Here is a 19,251-nt window from a genome sequence, read left to right on the forward strand (position 1 = left end):
GTGTTCGTGCAGCACGAACTTGGCTCGGTGCTCCGTGAGACCTAGAGAAGGGACTCAGGACGTGGAAGCTCGACGGCGGCCTTGTCGTAACCTTGCTCGGTAGGCATGATACTCGACGCTTCTCGCGACAATGAGCATGAGGCTGGGAAAGATCGCCCACGGAAAGAGGCGTAAGTTCAGAACCGCGAGCGTGTCACAGGAAGAATCGAGTGATGCCCAGTGCCTACAGCAGCGCAGGCGTATCCACGTGAGAGCGGCGTCAACATTCACTGCAAGAACAGCATGTCCAGCTGTCCAGCACTGGTTTGAGAAGATGGCACCTCTCATGCGACATGAACACGGTTGGATGGTAGTTGCGGGGGCGGGCACATACGGAAACATGCGCTCCCGGCGTTGCTGCGGATGGAAGAGATGACCACGGTCAGAACGTGCTCCGTGTAACCTCGATGCCGACGAACCTGATAGTGTGTCTTCTATGGGCTGAAAGCAACACCGGCAGACAGAATGCTAACTCTTTCGAGTCCTTCTAGGGAATGCCCCGCCTTGAAGCGACCTTATCGCCGAGGTGCCAACACTCGAGCGCGACTGACCTGGTGGCTCAGCTGCAGGACGTGCCATCCGATCGCTCACAGCCACGGTGTTCGACACAACATGCTGTTCACAGGAAGTCGTCAAGTGCCAGTATAAGTACCTGGAGACGAGGCGGAGCGTGTGCGTTAGTAACCAACGACCGTCGAGGAGGCAGAGCGAATCACGAACCTATTTCAAGTCAGTCAACCTGCCGTCGCGCACAGAGCACCAGGCTGAACGTAAATCCTGATCCTGATATATCCTATGTATTTCCAGGAGCGAGCGGGGGTTGACAAACGCACAACCGTCCTACTGAGTGAGTAACTCTACACTGTACAGAAAATGCGCTTCGAGACGCGTTTGGTGTTGAGACGGGGAGATGTTGGATGTTTGGGAACGAGTGCGAGGACGGAATAAAATAGATGTAACGAGAGTTTAAACGGAATGTATGCGCTTGATTGGTGGTTGGAATGCGTCAGTTTGAGCGAGAGTGAGATCGGGAAGCCGAATGGGGGTGGGAGGGGGTCGCAAGGAGATAAGATATGCTGATGTGTGGGGATGTGAAGACATAACTAGATGCAGGAAACATGCGCAGAGGAGAAATGAGACACGTGAGGGACGGAGGAGTGCATACAGTGGGAAAAGGCACGCATATATGCAAGAAATCGGGGCATCGGAACTGCACGGAGGCGGAGGCACAAAAGCGCGCGCATCCGGGCGATCTACTCTACCTTACAGGGGAAATGACTGCGACGAGCACCGAGATATCTGCGCAAGGGCCGTTAGCGCTGCAGAACCGCTATAGAGCACACGACTTACCATCTGGCTTCCCTCCGTCGAACAACCGGCCCTGCTCGCGCGCCCGCTTGGCGAATGGCACCTCGAGCTCGACCTGCACCTTCGGCTCGTTCGCATTCTGGGCGTGGGACGAGGATTTTCGCGAACCCCGGATCTCCGAAACGCGCTTTGCGCGGGAACATAGCGCCTCGCTGAGCATGCCCGCGAGTGTGCTGCGACGAAACGCAGTCGTTGCTGGGGACGCGCCGGGCGAGTCCGCGGCTGGCGTCGAAGCGCCAGAGCCCATGAAGGAGTGGCGGAAGCGCACGACCTCGTCGAGGATGTCCGCATCCCAGAGGTTGTCGCTTAGCCCATCGGAGGCGAGGATGAGAATGTCGTCCTCCTCTACTGGAACTGTGAACACGCGTGCATCTTGAGGCTTGGTTGACGATGCAGGGCCCAGCTGCACGGGGGTGTTGAACTGTAAAAACACGGGCGCAGTCAATATCACAGGCGGAGATAACTGCAAATCCGTGAAGATGACTCACGCCCCACCACATCTCCTCCGTTCGCCAAACGATGTTGTCGCCACGGACGAGCATGCCCATGCAGTCGCCCAAGTGCGCGATCCGGATGACGGCGCCGCCCGCCTGCTTCTCATCGTCGATGGGCGTTGTGGACGCAGGCTGTGGATCGAACAGCGGCGCATCGCCGAATGACTTGATCGACCGCGGCGAAGGATGCTCCAGAATAGCTACAAGCGCCGTGGACGATCCCTGGAAAAGGGGCACGACCTCGCTGGCGCACTCAGCAATCACCGCAGGGGCCTGTGCTTGTGTGCTCGATGACTGCGGCTGAGCTGCTGAGGTCGCGATGGGTGTGGGAGGTGACTCTCGTTCTGGTGGGGACTGCGACCTGCTTGATGATGGGCTCTGGTCCGCACGACAGACGTGCGATCGCAGGGTCTTCTCGTAGGCCTTTTCGAGTATCATGAGAACGTCCAGGCCGTCCTCGAGCTCCTCTAATGAATCCTCGAGGTCGGCAAAGATGTCGTCCTCAGCGTCCGAAAGCAGGTCGGCACTGCAATAGGTAATCGCGGGGTTAGGGCATGTGGATAACGAGGAAATGTGTGTCATACCTTTGCTCCTGCTGCTCGCTCGCAGCGTCGACCTCCTCCGAGCAGAAGTGCATTAACCGCCGGGCGAAGAGCGCACTGGCGGAAGGCTCTGCGCCATTGGCTGCGGTTGCACGGTTAGCACCCAGAACCGGACGATAGACGTCATATTACCTACCTGTTCGTCGCAACTTTGACCACCCGCCCACGCCGTCCGCCACGCCCATCGCGTTGTCCCTGACGAAGTAGGCGTCCTCTCCCACCTGTACGGCACGGCCAAGCTCCTCCTGATTGTGCTCCGGCCGACCATCGCCTGCGGCGAAGCGACCGTGTCCGTCGCGACCGGCTACAAACTGGCCTCTTGACCGCTTCGGAATGCCATAGGCACCAACATCGAGCTGGTAACGCGTCCGCTGACGCTTCGTACGGTGTTCCGGAGCTGGGGGTTCCGCGGATTTAGCGGAGTAAACAAGCAGCGGAGATAGAGATTGGTAGGGCAAGAACGGGTTGTATGCAGAGAGTGGTAGATGAGACGAAGCTTCGGATTGGCCGAGGGTGAGCGCTATTGAGTACGGGAGGTGGCCGTTCTGCCCCTGAGAGGAGGGGTGATTGGTGTGACCTTCGATCTCGCCGCGGGCCTCTGCAGCGAGGCGGGTGCCCACGATGATGTTGGAGTTCCCGCGAGTGCTTGGTGGAGGTGGTGGGGGTGCTTGGCCATCCAGGAAAGAGAGGTGGGTGGAGGTGTAAAGGGAGCGGGCGGACGATGCGGAATTCGAGCGCACGCGAGGGAGTTGCGAGGTCGATGCGGCGGGAGCAACGGCAACGGGGCGCGGAAGGACGGTGTAGAAGCGTTTGTGTATGTTCTTCATGGTGGGCACCGTAGTCGCCCTCTAGGTTGAGCTCGCTGTGAAGAGCGACGAGGAAAGACGGGCGGAAGGATGGAGGAGGGGAGAGGGGAGGGGGAGTGCCAAGGTGATCGGGCAAAGGAAACCTGCGAGAGCGATTTTGCATTCGCCGCCTGTGTTTGGCGAACCGCACCAACCGCTTCCCGACTCTAGCCGATGAGCTCACAAGCGCCCACGGGCCGAGACCCAATGGGCGCTTAAGAACTCTTTCCCCCGCATTTGCGGGGTAACGCGGCTCTTGGCGCACTTAACCGCCTCTGGCTCTCATGTGAATATGCTCAAGCTACAACATGTTGAGCATTGCCAGCCACGGCGCAGGATCCGTCGAACATCAAGGGGATAAAGACCATATTCCATCTACAGGCTCTCCGGCACTGTCCGCGACTTGTCAATGTCCGAAATGAGTCCGCACGCCCAGGCTGGCGACGATCACGGAACATCCAACGGCGTGAGTATCGACATACAGAACCCCAAAATCCAGATAAGCATGCAGACAGGCCTAACCAGGGTTTGTGGAGGAAGATATCCCTCCGCTGGGATAGACCGATAGAAGCCGTATGTGGGCAGGCATCCCGAGAGCTTCCTCTGTCCAATACATACGTCCAGTGTTGCTTCTTGAAGAGCACCACAGGACAACATGGGTTACGCAAGCGACGCCCTATTACCGATGCCTCCCACTTCAGGCGGAACAGGCATCTCTCCGCTTCTGTCCGCAACGAACGCGCTGTATCTGACCCGCCAGCTTTAGCACCCTCTTGCAGCAAATAGAACGACAACACTCACATCCTGCGCAACCGCTCGCGCTCCTCAGCAGGCACAGACGGCCGTGTGACCCCCAGCACGCGCCGTAGGTGTTCCCCACCGATCTCGTGTCTCTGCACGCAGTGGCGCAGCGTCAGTGGCTGCCAGATTGACCGGGTCCAGAGCGCTCCGCACTTACCGCCTTGGGTTTGGGCGCACTCGCGGTCGAGGACGGGCCCGCCCGCCCCCTGTCCTTGTCCATTGATGCGCCAGTCATTATGCGCTGCAGCTGAGCGTTCCAGAGCCCGCGAAGCAGCGCGGGATGTCATGGGAGGGGGAAAATACAAATTCGTGTTAGTCACTCGCCACACGCAGGAAAACAGATGGAATGAATACACACCCGCCGCTGGAACGCCGACTCCTCCGCGCGCGACAGGACGCGGCGGTCGCCGGACTGTCCGCCAAGGACCGTGTACTTGACTGGCTCGGTACCCTCCGCACCCGATGCGGTACCCGCAGTCGTCGACCCTTCCGAAGACGGGAACGCGGAGATCGTGTCGTGAATGACCTCGAGGTGCGCGTTGTACACGAGCGCCTGCAGGTCCGCGCCCGAGAATCCCTCCGTCTCGTGCGCGAGCTCGGCGAGGTCCACTGACGGCGCGATCGCCACTTTCCGGCGGAGCGCGTCCAGGATCTGTGATTGACAGTCAATATAGGAGTTTGGGTGGGGCGTGCGACGGGCAGAAGTCAGCGCAACGCACAGCACGCACCTCTATGCGGTCCTCGAGCGAGGGCATGTCGCACAGCAGGGACTTGTCCAGACGGCCGGGCCGGAGGAGGGCCGAGTCAATGAGGTCCGGACGGCTAATCGCGCGCGCGCGATTCGTCCATCCAGATTCAGCATTTAGGCTCGGACGCGCACGGCACAGCTGGACGTGGGACTGACCTCGTCGCGGCGAGCACGTACACGCCGTCCAGGCCCTCGGCGCCGTCCATCTGTGTGAGCATCTGGTTGACCACGCGGTCTGTCACGCCTGTGCTGTCGTGTCCTCTGCGGGCGCGGCAGGCATGAGAACGGGCGGTGAGTGGAGGCGCGAGCTAGATTACCTCTTGGGAGCGATGGAGTCGAACTCGTCGAAGAAGAGCACGCAGGGCTTCGCGGCGCTTGCCCGCTCGAACAGGTCGCGCACCTAAATCCACAGACGCACACCCACGCCGCACCGCACCGTACGCCCGTCGGTTAACGTGTGATCGCATGACATATGCACAGAGCACGCACCGACTTCTCGCTCGCGCCGATGTACTTGTTGAGTAGCTCGGGACCTTTGATGCTAATAAAGTTCAGGCCGCACTCCTTCGCGACTGCGGACGCGAGCAGCGTCTTTCCGCACCCAGGGTAGCCGTACAACAGCAACCTATCCGGGCGCAACGGCGAGCATCAGCCAATGGTGGAGAGGGAGTACGAGAGAAGAAGCGCGGAGAGTGGTGGGGAGAACGGGTAAGAGAAGCTGGAAGAAGCAAGAGAAGGATGGGTAAAGCGGAATTACGCACCCGGAACGAAGCCGTAATGGAGACTGCGCGAAGATGGGCCCGTACTTCGTCGGCCACTCGAGCGTCTCGCGCAGGACACGCTTCGTGTCCTGCAGGCCTATGAACGGAAGTATCAAGTACACGCAGACCGCCCGACGCCGCTAAAGCACCCACCTCCGATGTCTGCCCACACGACTTCGGACTTCTGCAACTTTACGTCACGCAAAGAGTGCGGCACAAAGTCGACCTGTGCCGCGGCGAAGTCTGTTGGTGTGAGCGTCGTCTGCCGCGCATATAGTCAAGTAGTTAGCAGACCGTTCGGGCAGATTGGGAAAACAAGCGGAAGGAAAGGCACCTGCTGGGCCTCGTCAGCATTGCTGCTGTCAAGCTGTGACGAGCGGATGGCCGCTCGATGGACTGCCCGTGCGACAAGGTCCTTGAGGTCTGTGACGGAGTACCCTTCCGTCTGCGTGGCGAGCGCGGTATAGTTTAGAGGCGCGGCGGGGTCTTGGATGATATCGGACGAGCTCATATGTTCATCTACAATGTGGGCCAAGACCTCCTTCCGAGCGTCTTTCGATGGAGGCTTGAGATGTACAACCTCCTTGAATATATGCGACGAGTTCAGCAAAGGATGGAGAGCCGCCTGCGACTCTGCGGCGGCGAGAAGGACGACCCCGCTGGCGTTGGGAGCAGCCGATCGTGAAGAGGAGCCAAATAGAGCCAGGAAAAGCTCAGTGATGTGCCTGGTGTGGAAGGAGTCCGCGTGCTGTGCGATGTGAAGTTGAGGGAGCAGGATGCGTTGAAGGCGAGGCACGTACCTCAAGCTCGGTGCCCATGAGTTTGTCGATGTTATCGAGGATGAGGAGGGAGGGTTTGCGCCATGCCGCCTTCTCCATCCAGTACTTCATGTGCGTGCGGACTTTCGCTACTGGAGAGCCCGAGAAGCGGCTCAGGTCGACGTAAAGAGTAACTGAAGAGTACTTGTCAAGCGGGCGAAGAAGCGAGATCATGAAGGAGCCATACAGCAGAGCGTCCGTGGGTCGTCTTCCATGGCATTTGATACCGCGTGCAACAAAGCTGTCTTGCCAGCCCCGCTTCGCCCTGTCACTAGCAGCCCGGGAACTGCAATCGGGAGACGCCGTCAAACCAGGTACTTCTAGAACGAATGCGCATACACACCTCCCCGTACGCGTGTGCTGAAAGCGTGGTTGGCGTATGATGTCAGGCAGTACTGCGTGCATTTTGAGAACAACTCGTCTACGCCAGCTAGTCCGTATGCTGAACTTGCGGTAGATCTGTTCACAATAAGTTGTCGTCTCCCATGACTGGAGGTGCTACGTACTGGACTGGGGATGGCAGCGTTGGTGCCTGGTACGGCGGCAAAGCGCGACTGCTCTCTTCCCTCACGAAGCTTATTCTGTAAGCTCGTCAGTAGGCTAGTATCTCTCGTGCACATCGCGATACAACCCACCTAATCAGGTCCCAATCTTCTGCATTATCACACCCTGCCTGGAGCGAAACATGCCCGTCGGGGACATACACATCCGGGGACCACACCACCACAACCTCATTTCGAGGGGGAGTGCTCGCAGCCGCGGAAGCCTTCGATGATCCTGCCTCGCCATTAGGTATAAGCACACGCGGGGCCCGTTGGCTTGGGGCCGATGCAGGCTCCGACTCCCTGGCAGGGTTTGCTGGAGGAGGTATGCGTCGTATGCTAGCTCGCCAAGCATGCAGCTGTGATGAAGGGGGCTGTGTGGGCCGCAAACCTGCTAACGTGGTGTATGACACGTATGCGATGGGTGTTTCAGGGCCGTCGGATACACTATGGGCTTGTGGTGCGCCGACCAGCATGCGTTTAGGGAGGAGGCGTAGCGTTCTAGACAGACCAGAGACACTCTTTTTCTCCGGAGAAGGTGCATGGTCGCCGTTCACGCCGTTCGCAAGTGGGGCGGCCTTCTGTGCGGCCTTTGCGTCGGAGCCTGCCTTCGCGCCCTTCGTCTTGCTGCGCACTTTCGGCGCAATGCTCACTTCGGTGCTCGCCGTCAGCAGTAGCGCCTTTCCGGCAGATGGCTCCAGCGACACTGTACAACGTATATTGCTCGTCAGCCAACTCTAAGAAGCGGAGGTAGAGGGGGCACGCACCGACGTTTAGTCGCACCCTGGTACGCCCCAAGACCCAGACGTCGATCTCCTGCCCCACTACTGCAACACGCACTTGAGAGAGAAGAGTAGATTCCACGTGGGACGCGTGCAGTTCCTATGTAGCCAGTGTTAAACCACATCCCCGCACGCGCAAGAGCGCGTTCGCGGCGTGTTAGGCCCACTCACCAGGATCTCCCAGTCGTCTGAGGTCGCGGGCTCGGTGGCGACGGACTTGGCGTAGCCGAGGTCATGCAACAGTCCAATCTCGACCTGGTATAGGCACGCATATAGCAAGTAGGAAGGCAGACTAAACGAGAGCACGCACCACATCTCCGAGAGCTAATCCCAGCCCCTCCGCATACTGCGGGTCTATCTCCACCGTCTCCAGCCCACGGTCCCCCGCCTCCCCGGAGTTGAAGTGCGCGAGCGAGGACGCGGACGCCATGCCCGTCCAGCCGACATATAACTCGCGCTTTAGGGCACTCTTCGGCGCACCAGAGCCGGAGACGAGGGTCAAATGTACCGCGAGGGATTGAGGCCTCTGCATACCTGTCGCGTAAGCTGGAGCGCATGGCACAAAAGCTCCGTAAACATACAATTCCACGCTCGACGAGCGGCCCATAGAGCGATATTGGGAGGTTCACGAGGGATGAGCGTAGCGAGACGAAGTGGATGCGACAGCGGCGCGGCATGGTTGGCTAGATGACGCTGAGACTATGGTATCCTAGAGCAAAGCAGGTCGAGGAAAGTAGTCAAGATGGCAAGGAGATAATGTCGCGAATTCGTAGTGCTACGACAGCGCTGGCATGAGTGTTACCGGAATGCGAGCTGAGTGCTCCGACTTGAGTCGGATTTCACGAGTGTCACCCCGCATTACCATCTCAGATGCGGATCGCCGATTGCACGATCGTGTCATATCCCGATCTGGAAGGTGTAGTGTTTGACTGGAAATCCTGCGCTTCATGACATTCAATTCAACTAATTAATTACTGGAGTTGAGTCGGGCTCTAGGACAGTGCGCGCGGAGACATATGAAGACACTTATTGGGGAACATGATACATGACAGCATTGGTACAACATAGCGAACTGGGACAAACATCGATACTGATACAACTGACAGAAGCCCGACAACTGTACATCGTCCGCCGAGAACATCTTCTCCGACCCGTTCACGGGCAGCATTACGTCCGAGTGATCCTGAGTCTTCTCACTCATCTTCATCCATTTCGCCTTCGGCGTCCTCCAAGCTGGCCACTACCTCGAAGACCTCATCCTCGACGAAGACGTCGCATTCGCCTTCGATGGTCGAGCCTTGGTGACAGGTCGCCGCGTGCTTCCACCTATGCGGACCGGCGTCGAATGTTACACCGCGCGACTCATTCTGCATCCAACACACTCACCAAAATATCTCTCGAACCTATGCAGCGGGTGACGTCATGAGCAATAGAGGTCGCGCAGGATGTATGCGAGACATACCTTAGTCGGAACATCCTTGATGCCCTCCACAGCAACCCACTTCTTGCACTTGTGGCACTTGCCTTCCATCAGCTCAGTCTTCTCGAGCTTCCCCGGGTTCTGTCGGGCCGTCGTGCGGAAAGCGAGCGGAGGAGAGAATGGCCGACCGGTGGCAGGAGAGATACCTGCGACAAGTCAGAACCTCGCAGTGACCCTGATGAGGGCGTCATTACCATGCGCATACTGCATATGATAGCTACAGCAATGTGAGCCTCAACATTAAAATCGCTTGGGAAAGAGAGGGCTCACTTGAACGCCGAGAACTTCATGGACAACCACAGCTTCTTGCCTTCTCCACCCCGGTCAACCCGTTCATGGCAGATCGGGCAAAGTCCAACCTGAAAACCATCGTCGGGAGCTCACGCGCAGTTACTACTGCGGAACGTACCTTGGTAGTGCCTCTTCCCTTGACGAACCTCGGGGTGTACAAGTCGAACGCATCACGCGGCGGGTTAGGAAGTCCATCTGCCGCTTTGGGAGCGGTGATGTTGTGAGCGCTACAAGAACACAAGACACGTCAATGCGAAGAGGACGACGGCTGAGGGAAAGCGTACGTTGCAACTTCGGCAGCGATCACCGAGCTGACTGGGAATCGCCTATAGAACAGCAGGAAGTTCTCGTTGATGGGCAAAGAAAGCGGGAAAGTGCGGTTCGGATACGCCGGCCCATCATCGTCCAAGGACGCCGCTGGGCTGCTGGCACGCGTCGCTGGAGCAGCAGGCGATGATTCTGCGACGCGTTGCCTCTTGTTGCGGATCGCCGGGGAGGTCTGGTGAGATTGGCGGACACGCTTACGAGTGGCGCGGCGAGGCCCAGTGGCAGGATCATAGTTTTCGTCGTCAGAGTAGAGTACAGGAGAACTAGACAGCTTCAAGGATGTGCGAGCATTACGAGTTGCATCACCCTGAGGTCGGCCGAGCTGGTTCAGGATGTCAGTAGCGAGAGAACGTCCGCCCGCACGTTTGGCAGGCTGCAGTCTCGTAGATCGACGGAGATACGGGGAACATGAGGGAGAGGGTGGAGATGGCGAGCAGATTTTCAGCGGAGACCCCAGAAAAGACAGCGTGCCAGGTTTGCGAGGAGAGAACGGAGTTGCTCTTCCGAACGACGTCTGGGAAGAAGGCAGAGCAAGACTAGAAAGCGCGACAAACGGAGAAGTTGAACGAGAAGATAGAGTTGACAGCGAGGAAGGCGAAGAAGCGCGATCTGCGGCTTGAGGGCTGTCCGGAATGTCTTGCAGTTTCTGGTAGGCGAGTAGGGACTCAATCTTGCCGGACGGCGGGAGATCTTCGCCGTCGTCCTCGCCTTCGGCATCACGTTCGGAGCCGAGCGTGGCGTCGAACATGGAGTGTCGCGAGATTGGAGAAACAGACAGTTCGTCTGCCTGCCAGTATCCGCCCGGTGAAGAATCGAAGAGCCGCTGGAACGGCGTGCTCGGCGACAGCCGCGTGATGGGTTTTTCTTCGCGACCAGAAAGATACGCTTCAACGAACGTAGGGGACTGAGAGGAGGCCGAGGAAGGCAAGGCTGCTGGGGAAAAGGTCGTCGCAGAGGCAGAGCGGTCGGCAGGGCTGCAGATGTAGGAGAGCGCGTCAAAAGAGCTCGAAGACTGAGCGGTAGAATCTTGCGAAGGATGTGAGGAAAGGCTCGGGGTGTAGAGAAAAATATCGCTCGACAAGTTTGGCATGTAAAAGCTGTCCGCAGGGGGGTTTTTCTGGAGGAGGTCGGCGCTCGAGTGGGACAGCGCGTACGAGTAAGTTGAGCGCAACATCGTGTATGCTTCTTCGGTGTGAGTAGCCCCGTTTTCTGTGCCGCGCAGGGTGTTTTTGAGAGCGTGTGGGCGCGGGGGGTGTCCGCGAAGAGCGTTTTGCGGGGGATGGTGGGGGTTGGGGAGGACGCGGTGTTTGCGCGTTGTTTGGCGGACACCGCCACCCAGAAATAGGCAGAGTGAGATTATGTAAGCGCGCGCTATACCCTTTCACTTCTGACACGCTCATCGCTGGCCATGGCTGTCGCGTTCTCCCTATTTCTCTCGCTCCTTTGCTTCCTCCAGCTCGCGGTACGGACACATGCGGCGGCACTGACGACCGCAATTGGTGCGAATGAGCGGGTGTGCTTCTACGCGGATGCGGACAAGGCGGGAGAGAAGATTGGGGTGCGTTCTTGCGTTCGTCTACTCAGTACGCCTCTGCTAATGCTCGCATCCAGTTCTACTACGCTGTGCGTATTTGTTGCACTGGAAGCTCTTCCCTTGCTAAAGGCGCGCCAAATAGGTTCAATCCGGTGGCTCGTTTGACATCGACTTCGAGGTGAAAGATCCGAGCGAGAAGGTCATCCTTGACGGCAAGCGCGAGAGGCAAGGCGACTATGTCTTCACGGCCAACACCCCTGGCGAATACTCCTTCTGCTTTGAGAACGACATGTCCACGCTCACCGAGAAGCTCGTCGACTTCGACATCATGGTCGAGTCCGAACCCCGTCGCGACCCTCCCGCGAAACCCGGTCAAATCGCAGACCATACGAGCGCGCTGGAGGAGAGCATATTCCGCCTTAATGGCATGCTCATCAACATTAAGCGTACGCAGAAATAGTGAGTGCGCGCGCGACTCGGGTGTGTCGGTCTCGTGCTTACCAGTGGTAGCTTCCACACGCGCGAGAACCGCGGGTTCGACATTGTCAAGGCCACCAAGAAGTACGCCCTTCCTCCCCTTGACCCGTTCAGCCGCATCATGTTTCGTTCACAGCCAAATGTTCTGGTACACGGTGCTAGAGAGCTTGGCCGTGATTGGGATGGCTGTGTAAGTGCCGCTCTTGTACCTGTGGAAGCACGCGCTGATGACGTGTCGCGCGCCGCAGTCTGCAGGTGTATGTGCTGCAGACGTTCTTCACGAAGACTGGCAGACGATACAAGGTGTAACTTATTACGACTTTTCACGGATACATACTCTTGCTTCTAGTTCCGACGAGCTTCAGGCGCTCATGTACGCCGCGCCAGCGTGCGTCCACTTGGAACGTTGTACACCCTCGAGAAGACAATGGTGCTCAGTCCGCTAGCGCCATTGTCTTGCACGGAATGGGCATAATCAGGTTCGTCAAGAATGAGGCTATACGACTACCGCGCTGCCGTACATCGGTTCTTCTATCTGCGGCAGCGATGGGGTGGTATGCTGCTAGATGGGTATTTCGATATCTCCTTTATCACTCTACGTGTGTTGATCTTGTATGGCAGACAGAATTTGATGAAGGCTGGCATGCTGCTTGCGAGTTATATTCGCGCGTCGCGCAAAAAGGTCAATGGGCCTGCTTGTCAAATCGTCAGTATGGGTCGATTGGTTCCCGCTCAAACGTCTGCAGCCGATCGATTTGACGCTGCAACCGTCGTGGGCAATCTCCTCTCTGTATCTCAGGAAAGGGTCTCCTCCCCGAACTTTAACTTAAGATACAACGTTGGACCGCGGCGTTTTGCTATAGGCTTGTCGAACCACCAGCTTCTTTGCCGCTCACCGGATATCCCCATGGTCAACGCCGTCCATCATGCATCCTCCCACTCGTCCGATATAAAGGATTATATTCTCTCCAACCTCGACGCTTGAGCCTCCGACCGCACACGCATGATGCAAAGCCCCTCCTTACTCTGGTTCGAGGTAAGTGAAGTCTCTTCATATCGGTGCATGGCAATTCTAATGACATGGACAAGCTCTTGGCTGTCCTCGTGGAGGTCCTGTTATTTGGGGCCTTCTGCATCCTGTATCCCGCCGCGATATGGATCTTGGTGCATCGAAAACACCGCGGACGGTACTCACGTTCCCCGGTCCTCTGGCTATCCGCGATTGTCACAACTATGTTCTTGTGCGCGGGCGCGGTATGCTTCTCTTCCTCAAGCGCGGAAAAAGATACCAGCATTTGAGTATTTACGTTGTCCAGGATCTCGCCATTGACATCCGTATGCTCCTTTTGGCATTCGTCGACCACAGCACGACGCCTGGCGGGCCAACGGCATATTTCAACAATCCCGGGAACAATCCGGCCCTGTACGTTTCCGCTGTCATTTTCGCTTTTCTGACCCTCCTTGGAGACGGGTTTATGGTGATTCTCTCACTATCTCTTATCCATCTCAGCAGACTGACCAGGTGGTCTTCATAAGGCGTACCGGGTGTTTGTGGTTTGGGGCGGCAGGCCAATCTCTCTCATCCTACCTGGCCTCTTTCTTATCGGTGATATAGGTGAGTGCTCTGTAGTGATACTTCGCCCCTCGCCGTCCACTAAATGCCCACTTCATGCAGTAACTACAGCTGTGTTTGGTCGAGCACTGCTGCAAGGCGGCCAGACAACCGCCTCAGATGTTATATACATTCCCGGAGCCCGTGCGCCCTTGATTGCGTATTTCTTAATGACTCTTCTGACCAACTTCGGCACGACATGTGAGTGCTACCCAAGTAGAGGCTATTCATCATACTCACGACTTACTGGGTTTCGATACCCTCTGTGTAGTCCTGTTGCTCGGTCGTCTCTATTGGCACGACAGACGGACCAGACGTACTCTATCCCAGGATGTCTACGATACCGTGCCCTGGCGGGTGATGAAGACCATTGCGCAGTCCCAAGCTGTCTACTCTATCGGGGTGATCATTAACCTTGTCACGTATTTGGCCAACTCCGACCTGGTACTCGTCACCAACTCCATCCTCCCTCCGCTCATTGTGCGTATACACATTTCGTGCATAGTGGCCTCTGCTGACAGGCCTACTCCCGTCTGTAGGGCATCTCGTTTACACTGATAATCACACGCATCGGCCTCAGCGAGGTTGTGGGAAACACCAGTCACGCAGAATCCGTGGTTTCAAGACCCATGGAGTTCAACATTCCAGGCCACGCGCTGTCTCATGATAGCACCGTCAATGTCTTCATCTCGCGATCGGATGATCGCAGCGAAGATGTTGCCGTGGGCCGTACGAAGTCGCCCGCCGCGATGGCCTGACCGTCCGATTCGTGTAGCCTAGGTGTGTACTGTATTTGATTTCTATCCGACTTCCGTCTCATCTGCACACCGGGATTGTGGACGCCAACGAAGGTTCAGAATGCTTAACCTTTGGTTTCAGTTTCCGACATGTATATACCTTCCTCTCCCAAGTATATGTAGGATCACCATACGAAGGCGCGAGGCTCAAGGAGCTGAAATACTGATTTCTCAGAATGCAGCTGTCACGCAGCACGGCGCATGCATGATCGAGATCGCAAGGCTCACTTATAGCGGCAGTCAGGGTGCTTAAACGGTAAGAGAGCATGTAAGTCTGCAGCCCAGCGGGTGCGTTAGTCTGATGTCCAAGCTCTACCGTTCTATTCCCTGTACTTATTCGAATTTCTTCATGATTCAAGTGGGGTCAAGGCGAGTGCTTGCGACAGGTGATGTATGATATATGAGCGCTTGCATCGCCACGTACAGTACACCAGTACTTGCATCTGCCAAAGCTTGGCAGTGAGCGCTGAGCGCGTAGCACTCTCGGTAACGCTACCTCTCGCTTGTCCTTTGTCTGTTGAGTCAACGTCCTCGCCTCGTCGCTCGACCAGACTCTCTTCGATAATGGACAGGACTCCCTAGTATTCATCGGGGACGTGACATCGTCGAAATATTGCCAGTACTCTAACTAGATATCCCCCAGCAGCGCCGGCTCGATTGTTGCGCTGTTCAGAAGAGAACGAAGGAGGAGAAGCTGATGGCGCTTCTCTACGTCAAGATATGATCTCGCTCTGGAGAACCGCCGGCCGATGGATATGGCAGGGACGAGGTTCGTCTGGTTCGCGAACACCGATATCGTGGGCCCGCATCTGCATCCACTGATACCTGCATTTCCCACCTTGATAGGAGTACGGATGGGGCCCTCCTCTGTCCGATCTCACCCCGGCTCCGCCCTCGGACCGCGGCCCTTCGATACTTTCTGGGCCGGTTTGCTGTACAGTGCTCCTCCCCATGTTCAACATATGGATGGCGCCCTCTCACGCTTGTCCGAGACGGAGGCCTATATCTTGAGCCGTCCTCGACTCATGCTCCCCTCGCACTCGTGATGGCAAACCTTGCGTTGCTGAGGATTGAGGTAAGTAGATTGTATTGGTATCTATTGCAGTATATCTGACCGCGTTGGTAGCTTCTTTCGGTCATCGCAGAGGTCCTGTTCTTCGGGGCGTTTTGTGTGCTGTATCCTACCTCGGTATGGATCTTGGTGCGCCGGCAACACCGCGGGCGGCGCTCGAGAACAGCAACACTCTGGTTGACCGCAATTGTCACCATTATGTTTCTCTGCGTGGGCACGGTGAGCTTGTCATCCTCGACATGGTTTGGCCACACTCTGAGTGATTACATGTTGCAGTACCTTGCCCTTGACATCCATCTGCTCGTCGAAGCGTACGTCGACCACAGCGCGACGCCCGGCGGGCCCCTGGCATATCTCGACCGTCCGGCGAGCAACGTGTCTTTGTCCGTCTCCGCTGCCATTTTCGCCTTCCTGACACTCCTCGGCGACGCGTTCATGGTGAACGCCTTTTTGTTATGTAACAGACCCCTATTCTGATTGGTTGGTTTCAAAAAGGCGTATCGCGTTTTTGTGGTGTGGGATCGCTCGGGCGTCGCTCTCGTCCTGTCCAGCCTCCTTCTCGCTGGTGACGTGGGTGAGTGCTCTGCTTAGCCCGCTCCGTGCGATCGTCCGCTGAGTGTTTACTTTGTAAAGTGACCACTGCTTTAGTCGGCACAGCATTGCTGCAAGACGCCCCGACGACCTACTCGGACGTCGTATACATCCCGGGAGCCCGTTCGCCCTTGATTGCGTACTTCCTGATGACTATCCTGACGAACCTCGGGACCACACGTGAGTCGAATCATCCAGCGGTCCACCGGTGCACTTCTCACGGCGCAGTACCGCTCTTATAGTCCTCTTGCTTGGCCGTCTATATTGGCACGAAAGAAGGACCAGGAGATATCTCCCCCAGGACGTGTACGACACTGCCGCCTGGCGAGTGACGAAGGCCATCATGCATTCTCAGGCCGTCTACACCATCGCAGTGATCTTCAACCTCGTCACATTTCTGGCGAACTCCAACCTGGTGTTCGTCACCAACGCCATCCTCCCGCCGCTGATCGTGCGTATGCGCACTGCCTAGTCCGTACCGGCCGCTCCTACTGACAGAACAACCCTTTTGTAGGGTATCTCGTTCACGCTGATCATCGCTCGCATCGGCCTCAGCGAGGTATTGGAGAGCACGGACCTCGACGGTTCGGCGATTTCAAGGCCCATAGAGTTCAGTAATCGAGGGCGCGTGGGGTCTCCGGCCATTGCCGTCAACGTCTTTGTTTCGCACACGGATGACCGTAGCGAAGGTGTCGTGACGCTCAGCCACACGAAGTTGCCTGGCGTGATGACATGAATGCCGTGCAGCACGAGCGCGTAATGCTACATTGTCGACCGCGCGACCGCGCTTGACGTGCGGTGGAAGATGGAGGAGGACGTGCGGCGGAAGATGGAGGACGTGCGAGCACTGGGGGTGCGGTTGCGGGAGGGGGCGCCACAGTTCTTGGAGTGCGTACGCCGCATACTAGCAGGAAGGCTCGGCGGGACCATTTGAGAGCACGGGAATGTGCCATATATACGGTTCCGATGAGCAGCGTTTTGTACCGTTGGGTAAGAGTCATTGTAACCTTAGACTGGGGTTATCACCGATAAGCGCTTGAGCCCACAAGTTGGACGCCACCCCTATTTCTTTCTATTCGGCCCACCCAAGATGCCTCCTCCACCAGCCCATGAATGTGCCCAGCAGCGGTCCACAAGACTTGCCGAGATTGAAGCCGCGCTAGCAGACGTCCATGCCGCCCCCCAGCCGCCCGCCGCAGCCGAGGAGCGCCTTGTATGGAAGGCGGACGAGTACCTGGCGGCGGCCGTCCCCGGCTGGACGCCCATGCCGCAGGAGGACATCCACGACCTCCTCACCTTCCTGGGTGCCACCGACGACCGCACGCGCCAGCAGACCCTCCACAACTGGAACAGGTCCGCCGAGCAGCTCCTCGGCCCAGCCGGTCCTGGCGTCCACCTCATCGGCGTGCGTCCCCGCCCCGTCCCTCGCCGTCCGAAGAGCACGAGTACTCACACCGAGGTTGCAGATGAAGCCGCGCGTGGGCGACGGCGTCTACACGGTCGACGTCCCGCACTCGCACCTCGCCATCCGCATGTGGGACGGCGGCATGGAGATGTACCGCCAGTTCTGCCTCGACTTCTTCGACACGCGCGCCCGGCGGCCCGTCAACATGCCCCGCGGGTTCCAGCTCTGGCCGTCCTCCGCGAATGCGCCCGGGGTGTACACTATGTTTGGCCCGCGGTTCCGGGCTGTGCAGTGATAGACGGCGCTTTTGTGGGCTTGTGGTGCTTGTTTGGTGCAATATGTATCGTGTTGCGGGGACGCGGAGGTGCGCCAGACTGTGCTCGTCGTGTCCTCCAGGAGATCCCGGACGCATACAGCCATCTTAGACAGCACTATGCTCTGACAGACGACTCTCGCTCTAGTATACCGTGTAGAGTCACCCTGAGACCGGTCGGTGATACACTCCCTCATCGATATTGTTCGGTCGCTGACGCATACACCCAGGTTTTTGCACCATGACAGACCACTTCTGCTGTGTGTCTCAAACTGCCAGTGGACTGTGCACCGTCGAACGGCTCGTCCGGAACCGCCGCCCCGTACGCCGCTTGCTGCGTGCACTCGCACTGCAGCTCGTCGACGTGCACACCGGCGGCGGGGAGACGCTCTTTGCCAAGGGTGCACTCTGCTCATAAAAGCTTCCTGGAGCCCGGCGGGGCGGGCACCGTTCCACACAACACGCTGCCGCCTCCGCCCGTAAGATGCCCCAGGTCCTCGCAGCCTACTAGTAGACCCGAAATCCAGACATCGCCCCTCCGAATCCTCGCACGCGATCTGCAGGTGAGTGGCCCGTCCGCGTGTTCGTGCTCCAACGGCGGCCCGCCCAGACGCACTCACCCCACACCCCCTCGCTCGTACAGCCCCACACCCTTCGCTCGTACTGCCCCCACCACTACCCCCCTCTGGGCATGTCGGAGCGGCACGCACGCCTGCACGCCCCGGTACCGGTCCAGGCACGAGCACACAGCTGGGGCGTCCCTGTCTGCGCTCTGCTGTCCCCTCGCTCGCGGTTGACGGGCGTATCTCCGGCGCGGCTTGCAGGCAACGACGATGTGCGACGTGCGACGACAGGACAGTGTCCGCAACGACCTGGCCTCGGGTACGGGTACCTTCGAAAGGATCTTATGGTCGCAATCTTGATGATAGGTGACGATTATCACCCAAGGTGCCAGTACGACTGCCGCAACGACGCTTGCCCTAGTCTCGCTCGCGCTGCCTTCCTTGTCGCGCGCTCTCTCGCAGCTCTCGTTCGCGCGTCCCAGCTCTCCATCCACCTCTGGTGTTCACTCGCTCTCGTCTCCCCGCCTGCGCGCTGCTTGTCGACGACTGCCTGCGCCTTGCAGCTCTCTCGCCGCACTCTCACTATTCGACAATCTGGCAGCTGTCAAGTGCCTCAAATGCCTCCGCCTTCGCCCGCCGATCCTCACACGCACGACGTGCATCCCTCGTTTCCACTCGAGTGCTCTGTAACACCGATATCTCGTCGATGGTACAGCATGCGAGCACGCATCTCTGGCGCCAGCGACAAACCCGGCACCTTCTCCAGCAAGTCGGCGGCACATTCTCATCACCCGGTACACGTTCTAGGCCTCTCAAGATTTCTCAGACTGATGCGAGCCCGCGCCGAAGCCCTCCGACACGAATTCTGCCTCTCGACTAGGTAGACATCCTGCTACACCCAAGGTCCTTTATGTTGGCCACATCTCGCGACGACTGCTCTGCTGCGCCCGGATCGCGAACACCCCTGTACGACACTGCTCTGGGTCACC

At 58.0% G+C, this 19,251-nt stretch overlaps 6 protein-coding genes across 6 annotated transcripts; 3 read left to right on the forward strand and 3 right to left on the reverse strand.

Moving 5' to 3' along the window:
• Positions 1-867: 867 nt before the first annotated feature.
• On the reverse strand, positions 868-3,330 carry TRAVEDRAFT_61130 (uncharacterized protein; the record flags this gene model as incomplete). The annotated part of the gene is made up of 5 exons (XM_008046164.1): positions 868-1,338; positions 1,390-1,828; positions 1,896-2,427; positions 2,486-2,585; positions 2,640-3,330. 5 exons carry the CDS (start codon positions 3,328-3,330, stop codon positions 1,298-1,300), a joined length of 1,803 nt encoding a protein of 600 aa, XP_008044355.1. The 3' UTR covers positions 868-1,297.
• Positions 3,331-3,666: 336 nt separating this feature from the next.
• On the reverse strand, positions 3,667-8,477 carry TRAVEDRAFT_61131 (AAA-domain-containing protein; the record flags this gene model as incomplete). Its single annotated transcript, XM_008046165.1, has 20 exons — positions 3,667-4,096; positions 4,150-4,241; positions 4,307-4,396; positions 4,508-4,801; positions 4,878-4,971; positions 5,054-5,158; positions 5,215-5,297; positions 5,387-5,522; positions 5,659-5,755; positions 5,812-5,920; positions 5,993-6,406; positions 6,459-6,610; positions 6,664-6,762; positions 6,820-6,935; positions 6,983-7,057; positions 7,112-7,724; positions 7,786-7,900; positions 7,972-8,055; positions 8,111-8,326; positions 8,382-8,477. The coding sequence occupies 20 exons, from the start codon at positions 8,475-8,477 to the stop codon at positions 4,009-4,011; spliced, it is 3,168 nt and encodes a 1,055-aa protein (XP_008044356.1). The 3' UTR covers positions 3,667-4,008.
• A 570-nt stretch (positions 8,478-9,047) lies between these two features.
• Positions 9,048-9,427, reverse strand: TRAVEDRAFT_78296 (uncharacterized protein; the record flags this gene model as incomplete). Its single annotated transcript, XM_008046166.1, has 3 exons — positions 9,048-9,126; positions 9,187-9,203; positions 9,263-9,427. Coding segments are annotated over 3 exons (261 nt in total), but the record flags the coding sequence as incomplete, so codon positions are not given.
• A 1,871-nt stretch (positions 9,428-11,298) lies between these two features.
• TRAVEDRAFT_174895 (uncharacterized protein) lies at positions 11,299-12,263 on the forward strand. Its single transcript, XM_008046167.1, has 6 exons — positions 11,299-11,456; positions 11,510-11,521; positions 11,575-11,891; positions 11,943-11,993; positions 12,046-12,099; positions 12,158-12,263. The coding sequence occupies exons 1-6, from the start codon at positions 11,307-11,309 to the stop codon at positions 12,216-12,218; spliced, it is 645 nt and encodes a 214-aa protein (XP_008044358.1). The 5' UTR covers positions 11,299-11,306; the 3' UTR covers positions 12,219-12,263.
• A 652-nt stretch (positions 12,264-12,915) lies between these two features.
• TRAVEDRAFT_53249 (uncharacterized protein) lies at positions 12,916-14,571 on the forward strand (the record flags this gene model as incomplete). Its single annotated transcript, XM_008046168.1, has 8 exons — positions 12,916-12,945; positions 12,999-13,163; positions 13,226-13,387; positions 13,446-13,524; positions 13,585-13,722; positions 13,793-14,001; positions 14,061-14,250; positions 14,501-14,571. The coding sequence occupies 8 exons, from the start codon at positions 12,916-12,918 to the stop codon at positions 14,569-14,571; spliced, it is 1,044 nt and encodes a 347-aa protein (XP_008044359.1).
• Positions 14,572-15,328: 757 nt separating this feature from the next.
• TRAVEDRAFT_75095 (uncharacterized protein) lies at positions 15,329-18,546 on the forward strand. The gene is made up of 11 exons (XM_008046169.1): positions 15,329-15,393; positions 15,445-15,609; positions 15,667-15,828; positions 15,886-15,964; positions 16,039-16,161; positions 16,224-16,432; positions 16,496-16,565; positions 17,148-17,386; positions 17,448-17,875; positions 17,930-18,262; positions 18,343-18,546. Exons 1-9 carry the CDS (start codon positions 15,364-15,366, stop codon positions 17,679-17,681), a joined length of 1,311 nt encoding a protein of 436 aa, XP_008044360.1. The 5' UTR covers positions 15,329-15,363; the 3' UTR covers positions 17,682-17,875; positions 17,930-18,262; positions 18,343-18,546.
• The last annotated feature ends 705 nt before the right edge of the window (positions 18,547-19,251 follow it).

The sequence above is a fragment of the Trametes versicolor genome, assembly GCF_000271585.1.
Source record: "Trametes versicolor FP-101664 SS1 unplaced genomic scaffold TRAVEscaffold_13, whole genome shotgun sequence".
Lineage (NCBI taxonomy): Eukaryota > Fungi > Basidiomycota > Agaricomycetes > Polyporales > Polyporaceae > Trametes > Trametes versicolor.

Excerpts from the sequence above, each read along its gene's own strand:
- TRAVEDRAFT_174895 (XM_008046167.1), top strand. The coding sequence starts at position 11,307 with ATGGCTGTCGCGTTCTCCCTATTTCTCTCGCTCCTTTGCTTCCTCCAG. Across the intron at positions 11,892-11,942 it reads ATTAAGCGTACGCAGAAATA|CTTCCACACGCGCGAGAACC; the intron begins GTGAGTGCGCGC and ends TACCAGTGGTAG. Across the intron at positions 12,100-12,157 it reads GCCGTGATTGGGATGGCTGT|TCTGCAGGTGTATGTGCTGC; the intron begins GTAAGTGCCGCT and ends CGCGCGCCGCAG.
- TRAVEDRAFT_75095 (XM_008046169.1), top strand. The coding sequence starts at position 15,364 with ATGGCAAACCTTGCGTTGCTGAGGATTGAG. Across the intron at positions 15,610-15,666 it reads TGTTTCTCTGCGTGGGCACG|TACCTTGCCCTTGACATCCA; the intron begins GTGAGCTTGTCA and ends TACATGTTGCAG. Across the intron at positions 15,965-16,038 it reads CCTTCTCGCTGGTGACGTGG|TCGGCACAGCATTGCTGCAA; the intron begins GTGAGTGCTCTG and ends CCACTGCTTTAG.